The sequence below is a fragment of the Erpetoichthys calabaricus genome, chromosome 12 (assembly GCF_900747795.2).
Source record: "Erpetoichthys calabaricus chromosome 12, fErpCal1.3, whole genome shotgun sequence".
NCBI lineage: Eukaryota > Metazoa > Chordata > Cladistia > Polypteriformes > Polypteridae > Erpetoichthys > Erpetoichthys calabaricus.
The window spans coordinates 31,706,830-31,720,290 of record NC_041405.2 but is presented as its reverse complement, the minus strand read 5'-3'; the positions used below and the strand labels follow the sequence as shown (position 1 = coordinate 31,720,290).

The 13,461-nt window shown below is 40.1% G+C and overlaps 1 protein-coding gene across 1 annotated transcript; it reads left to right on the top strand.

Moving 5' to 3' along the window:
* The first annotated feature begins 587 nt into the window (after positions 1 to 587).
* Positions 588 to 12,016, top strand: rrp7a (ribosomal RNA processing 7 homolog A). The gene is made up of 7 exons (XM_028815343.2): positions 588 to 703; positions 5,666 to 5,808; positions 7,309 to 7,434; positions 7,829 to 7,952; positions 8,497 to 8,594; positions 11,307 to 11,505; positions 11,602 to 12,016. Exons 1-7 carry the CDS (start codon positions 643 to 645, stop codon positions 11,685 to 11,687), a joined length of 837 nt encoding a protein of 278 aa, XP_028671176.1. The 5' UTR covers positions 588 to 642; the 3' UTR covers positions 11,688 to 12,016.
* The last annotated feature ends 1,445 nt before the right edge of the window (positions 12,017 to 13,461 follow it).

Below are 13,461 nucleotides of genomic sequence, written 5' to 3'. Positions count from 1 at the left end.
TTTTTAGTTTTATATATATATATATATATATATATATATATATATATATATATAGTGTACTGCACCTTTTGACTCTGGAGGACGATATTTCGTCCCACTGTGTACTGTAAGTATATTGTTAGGATGACAATAAAGCTCTGCTTGACTTGACTGATTGATTTTCCCACAATTCTTACATTGGAACAGGAGTTTGAAGTTGTGATGCTTTATTTGAAATGATTATTCATTTTGAGAAGCGATGAGGTAAAATTTTTGCAGTGTTGACACTCGTAAATGTCTTGTGGGATGAGGATTGTAGTATGTTGCTTGCAAAGTTTATTTGGAGAATCCATTTTGTTCTGTACAGACGGCTTCATGTCACCCATAGCCGGTCCGATTTAATTTAGTGAACGTGCATGTGATTAGAGACAACTACTTCAAATTCTAAATGACAATTCAAGTACCTCCAAAAGAGACTTTCCTTATCTTGCAATGCAAGTATAAGAACGAAAATGTAATTTCATAATTTATATTTCCTACATTACCTCTAAAATGTACAATCAACAGCTGCAGCAGCAGCAGAAGGAGGTACTCAGCCATTGAAAAAACCCGCCCACGTGTTCCGATGACGACTTCCTCTTCCGGCTCAAACAACTGCGCAAAATGGCGGCCCCCGGCAAGAAACATGCGATTGGTCTGCAGGAGATTCCTGGAGGGTTTACAGGTATCAAGCGAGTCCTTGTGTAACTATATGGCAGGAATTATTTCTGTGTTATCTAGCCAGGGCTGGGTTTTGGTGGTCCCGTCCTTGTGTTGTCAGCCCCAGCTCGGTAGTGCGACCTCCGTTTAAGTTAAAGGAAGAGGGTGACGGCGTGCGGCGCATTAAAGTAATTAAACGATGTATGCGGTTGTCTGTAATCGCGAATACCACCCTTAACACATTTGAAAGTTTCCGTTATCCCCGGGATTTCGACTGTTGCTTTTGTCCTGTTTTGAAACGAACACGGCTGTTAGCTTTGCTTTTGAACTCTTAACGCAAGTTAGTGCCTTTCTGTAGTTCTTGTTTTAACTCGAGACGGTTTTGGTGTGATGGTCAAGGCTTTGAAACTTAAACCACCCGGTTACGTGTTCAGCCCCAACCTCCGACTCAGTGTGTGACCCTCAGTAAGTTACTTAGCCTGTGTGTGTGTGTGTGAATGCTGATGTTGTATATGGCATTCGATGAAGACAACAGTCAACTATTTAATAGTAATAATAATAATGGCTCCGCAGGGCGGTCTAGCAGATTGAATAACAGAGACATAGGGTCACAGCTGAATGTCTGTTTAATGGGCAGATTTTTTTTTTTTACTATTGATTTTTATTAAAATGCAATAACATTCCATACAAATAACTCAAGTTTTACAAAAAATGGGTTCGAAACAAATCAGATTGTTTCTAAAGTGTAACACAAATGTTGCATTGGATTGTGGAATGCAAAGCTCGGCGCACCAGTGTGACGTTTCCCTGTCAATCACCGATTCCGCCCCGCCTTACTTTTGCGGTAACACATTGGCTACCACAGTACCGTCCGCATGCGCGACCACCTGTGTGTTGATATTGTAATGTTGCTTGTGATTCACGTATGCATACTTCTCAGCACTTAGTGCACTGGTCTTTATGTATCTGTCGTCAATCACACCAGCTACTCCACAAAAACCAGTGATTTGTATCAATACCGTTTAACATAAACTCCTGTGGAGTCCTGGCGTGGGCCAATGTATTAATCCGCATATTACCTCACGTGTTGTAAGGGTGTTCAAAGTTTGGTGCTAAATTTGAGAAATGACTGATTGTGACCTACCAAATCAATGCTATTGTAAAGCTGCATTTTTCCTGTGGCCAAAAATCATAACGTTACCAGAACTTTCATTATGGCTGACAGCACTGGGCTTCTCTGCATAGATGGATCAATCGCATGATGTTCAAAAGTTGCTGTGAATATTATTCCGTCTATCAAGTAGATATCTTTTTACAAGTTCATTGTTTGTCCATCATTACCAAAATGTTCTGCCTTTCCCAGAATGCCTAATTTAGTTACTTGAAATTTATTTCATCCTAGAAAATGTATAGGTTTATGGTGTGCATGTTGCCACGTGTATGGAGTACAATGAAATTCTCATTTTTGCTAATCAACACGCAGCATGCCAGCATTCTCTTGTGCCATGATTAGTAAGTAGAATTAGTGTTTACCTCATAATTTCTGTTTTCCTTACCTTAAATAGCTCCTCTTGCCTTGAGAGATCAGTATGGTGGGTTAGTGGTCTTTTATGACCAGTAACATATTTAAGTTCATCTAGGGACCCAAATGCATTAGATAGATACTTTACTAATCCCAAGGGGAAATTCACATACTCCAGCAGCAGCATATTGATAAAAAAAACAATATTAAAGAGTGATAAAAATGCAGATATAACAGACAATAACGTTTACCCCCCGGGGTGGAATTGAAGAGTCGCATAGTGTGGTGGAGGAACGATCTCCTCAGTCTGTCAGTGGAGCAGGACGGTGACAGCAGTCTGTCGCTGAAGCTGTTTAGTGGATGCAGTGGATTCTCCATGATTGACAGGAGTCTGCTCAGCGCCCGTCGCTCTGCCACGGATGTCAAACTGTCCAGCTCCATGCCTACAACAGAGCTTGCCTTCCTCACCAGTTTGTCCAGGCGTGAGGCGTCCCTCTTCTTTATGCTGCCTCCCCAGCACGCCACCGTGTAGAAGAGGGCGCTTGCCACAACCGTCTGATAGAACATTCACTTGCTTCTAAGGATTTACTTTCTTGTCTTGTTGAAATTATTTTTTCCACCTAGTTGGAAGGTTCTGTTGTAGGGTTTGCAATATTTTGCACCACACAAGCTTCTCAAACCTCAAAGCAGTCATAAAGTAGCACCTTCAGAGTATAACATGGAAAATGGTGCCTGTTGCTTTGAATCAGTGTAATATTAGAGTGCCATGAAATTTATAGCCCCCGTCTGTTCTTCTGCTTATTTTCACAATGAGTGTAATCAAGATCAACAAGGAGGCACCACAGACGTTTTGAGCATGTCGGTATGTTGCTGCCGGACACTGACAGTTGGGTAGTAAGTGCGTTGGTGAAAGCAGACTTGGCAAATACCAGAGGGATTGTGTCTCTCTGGATACTCTCGGGGATAACTGCTGTACGGTGCTTTATTTATTGATCAGGTGAAGTCTGAATTGACAGAAATCTGCTTGTTTTAAATAACATTATTTGGTTGCTGATTTGATTTGTATTGCAAGTTCTAAGTACTGCAATTTTTTTTATGATTTTTTGGGCAATTTTTTTTTTTTTAGTTCTTCCTGGAAAAAAAGAGAAACTTGCTTAAAACTTAAAGATGCAGTGCATCTCCAGAGTTTTTTGACATGTTTTCTGCCGAGTAATGCAACAGTGATACAGACAAACATGTACTGTAAGTCCAAGATTCCATGTCTAAAAAGTTAAGTGCTTCATTAAATTTTCTTTAAGAAGAGAACTCTGCAGCACAAACCTTTTTGGGGTTAAAATACTAGAGGTTTATAGCATTTCTGCAAGTATTCCAGTTACTGTATAAACATGTAAAGTGTATGCTGTTAAGAGCCAGCACAGCATTTAAACATCTGAATTCACTTTAAACATGCTTTAGCACAAATGCATAACTTTGTAGTTAACATTGGCTGAATAACTTCTATTCTAAACACACTGCATGTGAGACTGGTACTTGAGAATGTTTACTGTAGGTTCTTCTGCACAAATAATAGTTGGCCAACATGGTCTGAAGCGAGTCTGCTTCTTTGGTCAGTTAAGTGCCCCCCATAGTGGAGAGCACATGCTCTGCAGACGCTTGTTGCTGGTACACACAAATATTTTTTTTTTTACCATTCTTTGGTTAAATGATGTGATGCCTCTACAACATAAGGCTGCATGAACCTTAAAGTCCACGCTTTGCATTTCAGAGAAGCTCTGTCAGTAGTGCTGAGTGACTGCCTTTTTTCTTACTCCTGCTTAATTGTAGACTTCAGGGACCACTGTATCAAAGACAAAATGGTGTAATGTACCTCATTTTCAATATACAGTATTTGTCTTGTTGCAGAAAACATCATTTTCTACAATACCGTGCAGACAAAGGTCCTTGCAAATACAACCGAAATATGCGGTGGTCTTCATTATCTGGTTTATCTTGTCACTATTGCCAAGATGTTTAGTGTTTTTTGGCTAGTCCGCTTTGCCAGAGCTTAACTCCAGGTTATGTCCAGTAAGATGTTTGTGTATATCTGTGGTGTTTCCACAGTAGCTTATGTTTCTGTGACCGATTTTTACATAGCCGTGTTCATGTCGTTATCTGTTGTCTTTATAAAATCTAAAGTGAGGCCATGCTTTAGATTTGAATCTAGAAGAGACTGCAACATAATTCCTTTGTCACTGTGACACAGGTAGCACCTTTATGGCACCCAGTAGCCAAAGCCAGCTAAGTGCACTGCGTCAGTAAAATCAAACCTTGTACAACAGAACATCAGTTATTCGTTAGAATAGCAGTGTAAGTGATAAATTGTGCAACTGTGTATTAATTTTTGCTGGTGTGGTAATAAATTAATAATGAAATTCATTACAACAATCAATCCATCCATCCATCCATCCATCCATTTTCCAACCCGCTGAATCCAAACACAGGGTCACGGGGGTCTGCTGGAGCCAATCCCAGCCAACACAGGGCACAAGGCAGGAACCAATCCCGGGCAGGGTGCCAACCCACCACAGGACACACACAAACACACACACCAAGCACACACTAGAGCCAGTGTAGAACCGCCAATCCACCTAACCTGCATGTCTTTGGACTGTGGGAGGAAACCGGAGCGCCCGGAGGAAACCCACGCGCAGACACGGGGAGAACATGCAAACTCCACGCAGGGAGGACCCGGGAAGCGAACCCAGGTCCCCAGGTCTCCCAACTGCGAGGCAGAAGCGCTACCCACTGCGCCACCGTGCCGCCCATTACAACAATATAATAAGTAATTCAGTTGGATCAATTGCATATGCTGCTCAATTAATACATGCTTTATCTGAATCAAATTCCATACTTAATTTGCAGAAAGTGTGGCGGACGGAGGGAGCCCTTACCCAACCGACAGAGGGCAGCCCCCTTGGTTTCCAGCGAGGACACAGGTCATGAGCATAAAAGATCATCCCTGTTGGGGCCCGTGGCCAGTGCCAGGGGGTGCCTGGACTTTTACAGGGCAGCACTTCTGCCACACTCGGAAATGCTGCAGGAAGAAGCTCGCTGGGAACCTGGAGTCCTTCCGGGTGCCCTATAAAAGGTGCCAGTTACCACCACTCAATGGCCAGAGTCGGGAGGAAGAGGACAAAGCCACACAACCCCAAAGCCGTCTGGATGATTGTATGATATGGCTTTAGAGTGAGTGTGTAGAAGAATGTTGTGGAAGTCAGATTTGTAGTCTTTGGTTTATACAGGAATTTTGTGGCAACATGTGTGTCTTTGGCTTTAGCACATTTGCATTGAGAGTAAATATTCTGGGTGTATATTTGTTGAGATGTTTTGTTACCTGCTGATTGCTTTACTTCTCTGTTTAACAATTTCTGTTACTGATTTTTCTTGGTGTTTGATGTTGTTCAACTCATGTGTTTTCCTTTGTAGCAATTCCTGTTTGCTTCCAGAAAACCAGTAGATCCCACCATTACTTGTATGTGAAGGAGCATAAGGTTAGAACAGAAGCTCACGCCACCAGACCACTCGACAGAACTCTATTTGTTCTCAATGTTCCTCCATATTGTGATGAGGTAATTAATAACTTTTGGGAAATTTGTTATACCAATAAAAAGGGGATAGCCTATCATACCAAAAGAATTTCATTAAATCATCTACTGAAGAATACACACAGGACAATATCGTTTACATTAGTGTCCTCATAAATTAGAAATAGTTGATCTTTTATGCTTGACATTCTACGGAAGCTCTGAACTGCACAGTGAAAAAAATTTATGGGATAGCCCTTATCTCGTACGTACGTGAAAATATCTCGTATGTACAAGATGTATTCACATACATGCAGGATAAAGTTAGATTAAAAAATTACAAAAGTGCACTTTGGTGCTACCTAATTACGCCTTTACCAAGTCTAAGGCGCTTCCATTTGACGTCACTTACATTTTTTGTCTGAACACGGTGGGAATTAAAGTGGCCCGATTTGAATTTAATTCTTTAGATGCATGTTAAATCCCACTCTCAGTATAGATAAACGGTGCCAGGTTTATTAGAGAATTAAATTAGTGTACCTGCATTGGACTGGGTAAACATGCATTCAATACGTGAAATATGAATTCCTTTCATAACTTGTGTGAATAAAAAGCTGCAGGCTAGTAAGTAGATGGCTAACTAATGTCATTTCCTTTAACTATTAATTAGTGCAGTGATCAGCGCTGCTGCTTTGTGGATCCAACGATCTGGACTTGAATGCATAGCCTGCTTTTATACACTTTCTGTGGAATGTAACTGTGTGAGGAAAACATCAGACTGTTTATTGATATCTCGTTTCCTGAAAATTGTGTATAGTAGCACGTGATGGAATTTGGTGCTCATCTGAAATGTATTTGGTACACACGCAGTATTAGCTGGTGTGACCTTAAAAGTACCTGGTGCGCAGGCTATGGTAAGTGGTGGGCACGAGATAGTAAGTTGTACGCACAAATTGTTTCCCAGGAAGAAAAAAATACACCCTATCCCCTCGGGGGCTCAGTACAAGTGTGCAGACGGATCCCTGTAAACATAAAGCACGTACCTAAACCCTTTGCGTCGGATAACTCTACTACAACCCTAATGTTAACCGTAGCGTAACGGGGCATGCCATGGGCATTACCTGACATACGTCATACGGTAGGCTGTAGTTAGACCCATCTCCCACCATCCCACACTTCTTTAATAAATAAAAACCCACCTGTCTGCTTTTTATATCGCCGCACTACAAGAGCTGGAAGTGATGTCAAACTGAAGCATCGTAAACTTGGTAAAGGCATATTTAGGTGGCCACGAAGAGCACTTTTGTAATTTTTTCATCTAACTATCTCTTACATACATAAAAGTATCCTGTATGTACAAGATAAGGGCTATCCCATCATTTTTTCCATTGTGCAGTTCAGTGCTTCCGTAAAATCCTATATGAGCAAAATGCTAATTTTTAGTACCTGGTAAAAGTTTAGGCAACTTTATTTAAGTAATCTAACATTTGTTTTTCGCAGACTATTTGCATATAAACCCTTTTCTGTGAATTACTTTGCACTCAGGCTTGCCTGAAGAGGATACTGTCTCCTTGTGGACATATTTGCTCAATAGAAATGAGGGATAAACCTGGACCCGAGGAGAAGGATGACAATGGACAGTCCAAATTCTTCAAAGCCCCACAGCCCCAGGTGTGTAGTTTTATATGCTTCTACTTATTAGGCACTGTGTCCTTGTGTCCAGTAACCATGTAATAAGCTACATATGGGGTATGAAATGTAAGATTGTTATCTTTCCAGTGGTTCCTGTATGGAGTTTAATCTTATACATATAGGAGTAGTCTTAGAGGAAATCCTGAACCTGGGCAGTTTGTCTGTGTGGCAGTTCTGGAACTTATCCCATCTATAAATTACCTAGTGACCTTGGTATAAGACCAAAAATGTCATTTCCTCAGAACACCATGCAGTATTTTTTCCTCCGTGCACAGTTACTGTATCCTTAGGCTATTTGGTATCCAATATCTATCTTCCTAGTTACGTATAACTGAATTAAGAGAAACTGTTTTCTTTTTTGCTTTCTCTGCAGGGTTTCAGTGTGGCCTATGTAGTGTTCAGAAAGGCATCTGGTGTAGCAGCAGCCAAAAAGCTGCGCCCTAAAAACCCCATAGTACTGTCAACCGATGATCATCCAATAAAAACTGGAATCAAGAGTGAGTACTTGCGAGATGGCTTTTTTCTTGCATGGTATCAGTTATGAGATTCCAGATCTTCATGACAACAACTGATGGCAAAAGTACCAATCCAGTAGTTCAGCTAATAACCACTTTGTGCTTGCATAACCATATGGAGGGTAGATTAATAAATAGAAAATATTCAAGCACTTAAAACACAAGTAAAAGTGACCAAATACTACATAAAACGCACCTTGTTCCATCCTGTATTTGTTTTTTAAAATCGCTTTTTTTTCCTTGAACATGCAAAGGACTAAATTCCTCCATTTTCAGCACATACCTTAAATTTGAATACTTTTGCGAGGCAGCATGTGCACATTCACACAAGTGTTTTGGAAACGCTGTGTGTTACTTCACAAAGAGAAAGGTTAGCTGACTCAGAATATTTGCTGAACAGTCAAGAATATGAAAAAGTCAGTGGATTTGTTTGAGATTCTCTATGCACATGGATGATACTGCAATTTAAGAGCTGTGGTGGCCTGACTGTCATTTAACACTTTACTGGTTTTTTTTTTTTTTTTAGAGTGGATTTCTGAATACAGAGACTCCCTGATTAACCCAGAAGAGCTGCAAGCTGAAGTTAATGCCTTCATGCAGGAGTACGATAAGAAAGAAGCTGAGGTAGAAATACACTTGTCTAAGAGTGAAAGCTTAGTTTTGGGAGTTTTAAGGTTAGAGAAGACACTTGCCTCCCTGGAGTGTCAAGATTGACCCATCAAGGCGAATACAATTTATTTTGATTGTTCAGAACGGGAAAGCCACAAGCAACCATTTCAGTTATAAATCCTATCTTGCATTTGAACCCTCCAATCAGCACATGCAATATTAGTCGTATAATTCTCGTTTTAAAATAAACCATTATGTGGAATATTTTACAGTACTAAAAGTTCTCAGATGATGCATGGGAAACTGCTAAAAGGTCATTGCCCATGAGATGAAGAGCAATGGTAATCAACAGAGCCCGTGAATTGAGTAAACTGGTTTTTTGTATTAGTGATTCCAAAGACTATACAGTGGAACCTCGGTTTGCGAGCATAATTCGTTCCAGAAACGTGCTCGTAGTGCAAAGCACTCGTATATCAAAGTGAATTTCCCCATAAGAAATAATGGAAACTCGGATGATTTGTTCCACAGCCCAAAACTATTCATATAAAAATGATTAATACAAAATATAAAGTAAAAATACATAAAACAAATTAACCTGCACTTTACCTTTGAAAAGAATCATGGCTGGTGTGAGTGAGTTTCTAAACTCTTGTGGGATTCCACCCAACGGGACGACACGCGGAAGAGCGTCCCAAAGCAATCGCAGTCTCCCAGCGCTGTAGAAGTTCGCTGTAAAAGCGAATCTGAAAAGATCGCGGACATGCTATAAGTGCCTGCCGTCGATGGGTCATACAAGGAACATTATAAATATGCAGGGCACTGCCTGACTGCTGTGTCTGTTTCAAGCTGAATAAAGCTGGTGTTGACTCAGTTTTGTGTCTTAGTGTGCAAGACGGGGACTCGCACGTCACAGCACACATGAGCGAATGAGCACACACACACATACATACACACACACATGCGCGCGCACACACAGTCACAATGCTAATGCTGTTGTAAACAGTATACGCTCGTATACTGATGTTTGTTATGAGTGAGGCACGTCGACTCAGACAGAGAATAGGAGATGATTGCCCACAATCCCGCAGCGAGAGAGAGAAGAACCATCAGTTCTGTTGTGTTCACATGACGCTCAGCAGACAAAGAGTATACATACTACTCGTACTGCAAGACCTTGCTCGTTTATCAAGTCAAAATTTATTACAAATTTTTGCTCGTCTTGCAAAACACTCGTAAACCAAGTTACTCGCAAACCGAGGTTCCACTGTATTGGATTATGATGTAGTCTTTAGTGATGCTTCTTACCAGATGTTCACTCTGTAATGTTCCCAGTATTACTGATGGGATTTTAATAGCAGGTTTTCACTACTCTGGTTTGATTGGAAAAAAAATACAACTCTTCACTGCACACTGCCTTCAACTCACTCAGATACTTCTATTCTTCTTTCTTGAAGACATTTTACATTCACTCACCAATAAAATTCATTCAAGTCTTGCATATCATGTTAAGAAATCACTTTAAAGGGTTAAGCTGTCTTATTCAGTGCTGATAGCCTAGACGTCTACATACAGAGATGTTACCTTTTAAGATGGAATTACACGGGGATTGGCGACATAGTAATGATGTACTGTTACACCCTGTCATGGTAGCTGATTATACCTTTTAATTACTTGGACCAATAATTTCACTTCTGTTTAGCAACACTAGGTATTTATTTGACCAACTACAGTCATGTGAAAAAGTAAATACACCGAAGAAATGTTTCTTCTTTTTTCCATCCATCCATTTTCCAACCCGCTGAATCCGAACACAGGGTCACGGGGGTCTGCTGGAGCCAATCCCAGCCAACACAGGGCACAAGGCAGGAACCAATCCCGGGCAGGGTGCCAACCCACCGCAGTTTCTTCTTTTTTAACATGCATATATTAAGATTTGATCTTCGTTTTAAACTGTATCTATAGATAAAGGTGATACAATAACATACATTATGCCACATTTGTATTTTGTAGTCCGTTCTATAAATTTAAATAAACATAAATGCAAATTTCACACGTGGAAAAAGCAAGTCCACCTCTACAATTATCACTACCCCAAACACCTAAAATTAGAATGCAGTGGAAATGATTAGAATGTTATTAGAGAGGAACTCCGTCTGAACCGGTCTTATTTGAAAAAGAAAGAAATGGAGGCTTCTGGAATGGCCAAGTCAAAGCCTAGTTCTGAATCCCATCGAGATGCTGTGGGGACGGGCTGTGTACGCCAGACACCCTATGGACATCACACAGCTGAATAAATTCAGTACGGAGGAGCTGATGTCGGGGACTGGTAGACAATTGGAGAAAATGCCTACTTAAGGTGGTCTCTATGTCTGCTAAAGGGGACATCCAGCTATTAAGAGTCAAGGGTGTACTTCCTTTCCCCACTGACTGAAATGGCATTTCTGTACATTTGTTGGTTCAATAAAATATAGCAAAGCCAATTTTTTTCATTTCAGTTACATAACCTTTATCTAATCCTGCTTTTTAAATGAAGAACAAATCTTGATATGTCCACTTTTTTTATTTTGTTAAACATATTTCATGGGGTAGGTGTACTTTTTCACATAACTAAAGTGTGTTGTGTACTGCATTGGCAATAGTACTTGAACTGTGGTCAGAGGCTTTCATGTCCTAGTCTGTCTGTTTTATAACTAAATGTTAACGAAGACTTGTGACTCTTAATTCAAGGAGAAACAGCGTGCAGAGGCTGAAGATGGTGTACCTGATGAAGAAGGCTGGATCAAAGTGACCAGGCATGGAAAGCGGCCAGTCATGCCACGAACACAGGCAGCAAGCCAGAAAATTTTGGCACGTGAGAAAAAGAAAAGAGCAAAGAAAGAGCTGCTGAACTTCTATGCCTGGCAGCACAGAGAGAGCAAGCGAGAACGTGAGTTTATTACTCTCTATGCTTTTTTGACTGAACTCCAGATATTTTTGACCTGCCAGTTGTGCTCTGAAACCTTTTTTTTTTGTTTCTGCTTAGATATTGCTGAGCTGCGGAAGAAATTTGAGGAAGACAAGCAGCGGATTGCATTAATGCGTGCCCAGAGGAAGTTTCGGCCATATTAGCAGCACTGATCACGTTAACATGTCAACACTCTTCAGCTGGTACTGAAGAACCCTTTCTGAGGATCATTTCCTTACTGCCTAAATAAGATTTTCAGTCCTTAAAGGCAAACTTCAGATGTCATTTTGAACCGTAAAAGCCATTTTTTTATTGACGTTGACAAGCTGCAAGGCTCTGAAAATCTTAAAAGCAGAAGTCTGTAGTTGGAGTCTGCTTAAGGCACAGTGAGCACATATGAACTGCTATGCCACAATTTTTATGTGGTTTTTAAAACATTGTAGTAGTTTAAAGCAGAACACATAACCTTACCTTTGCAATCGTTTTTTTTTTTTCTTTAACCGAATAAAAACAGAAAATCTTTTATAACAGTACTGATTTTTGTAAGTTTGCATTGAAATGAATGTGCTATGGATGGAAAACCATTGCTATTTTGAGCTTGTGATGAAGATGAGTTTTATAAATGAGAGAACGTTCCTTCATGGAGCTGGTTTGTTTATTTGATAGTTTAAGCTGACCGACGTGACATCTCATCCAGGTACTTTTTTGAAAGCTTTCTGCTTCATCTCCATGTCTGTCCTTGATATAAATAAGCACTGTGTGCTTCTTTATTAATTGGAAGAATTCAGCTGTGTCAATTCATGGATACCTTTCAAAATTTTGAAAACTGGATTGGGTCTCTTGTGCAGCTTCTGAGTTTCTCAGAGTAGGACACGATCATCTGTTAAGGTAACTTGGTTTCTTTTGTGTACAGCATTTAGTGTTGCTGGGTCCTTTGTAGAGATGTCAGTAAGACTACAGGAGCAATTCCAGATACAGTCTGAGCCAAACATCAATTCCTTTCCATTCAAAAATGTTTACAAAATAAACTACAGTAAAAATGCACACTGTACCCCCAAATTAATTTTAGAGGTTGCTTTCTCTTGGTCTCTCTTCAGTTGATGATTAGCATTCCCGTTCTTGGAGTGTAACACTTTGCACATGTCTACACTTGGGATTAGTAAAGTATCTAGCTATCTATCTACACTAAACTGCAGTTTCCAAGTGTCCACTCAGTTTTGAAGACTGACCAAGTATTCTTGTATTATTTTTGCTGTCTGATCAGTACTTAGTACCCCCTAATATAAATTAGAAAATTATTTTATTAATCCCAAGGGGAAATTCACATACTCCAGCAGCAGTAAGAAAGACTGAGTCCTAGCACAGACCAACGAGGCACTCAACTGATAATTTCAGAACCATGTGTAGCATTTTCTACTTACCTATAGTCTTTATCCTGGGCTTGTACACCAACTTGAAATCCATTTATTTAAGTTACCTTTGATGTCCGAGCCTCCTTATTGAAGGATTACTTATCAGTTTGGAACTATCAAAGGGTTTTCAGAAGTCAAAGTAAAGTTTGTAATTTGATATACTTGTTATTCCAGTTGCCTGTCTAACCCATGTCGTCAATAATCATATGTTCACGTCAGTAGGCTTCATAAGTTATTTCTCCTGCTAATTTTGATAATTCTGCATGGGACAGATGTAAGGCTTATTGGGCTGTAATTAACTGCTATATTTGGCCTCCCATCTTGTGGATTAGAGTCACACTGGAAACGTTCCAGTTATCTGGTACTTCTCACATCAGAAGTGATTGCCAGAATATGCCTCATAAAGTTTTAGGCATACATTGTTATATTATAATCACAGACGTTAAAGTGAGATTCTTCAGTTTTCCTTGTTGATAACCCTGCATATCATTTTCAGCAACCAACCTGTGGAGTCCCTTTTAAATGA

Coding starts and splice junctions, on each gene's coding strand:
- rrp7a (XM_028815343.2), top strand. CDS start 643: ATGGCGGCCCCCGGCAAGAAACATGCGATTGGTCTGCAGGAGATTCCT. Junction 5,809..7,308: donor TTCCTCCATATTGTGATGAG/GTAATTAATAAC, acceptor CTTTGCACTCAG/GCTTGCCTGAAGAGGATACT. Junction 11,506..11,601: donor CAGAGAGAGCAAGCGAGAAC/GTGAGTTTATTA, acceptor GTTTCTGCTTAG/ATATTGCTGAGCTGCGGAAG.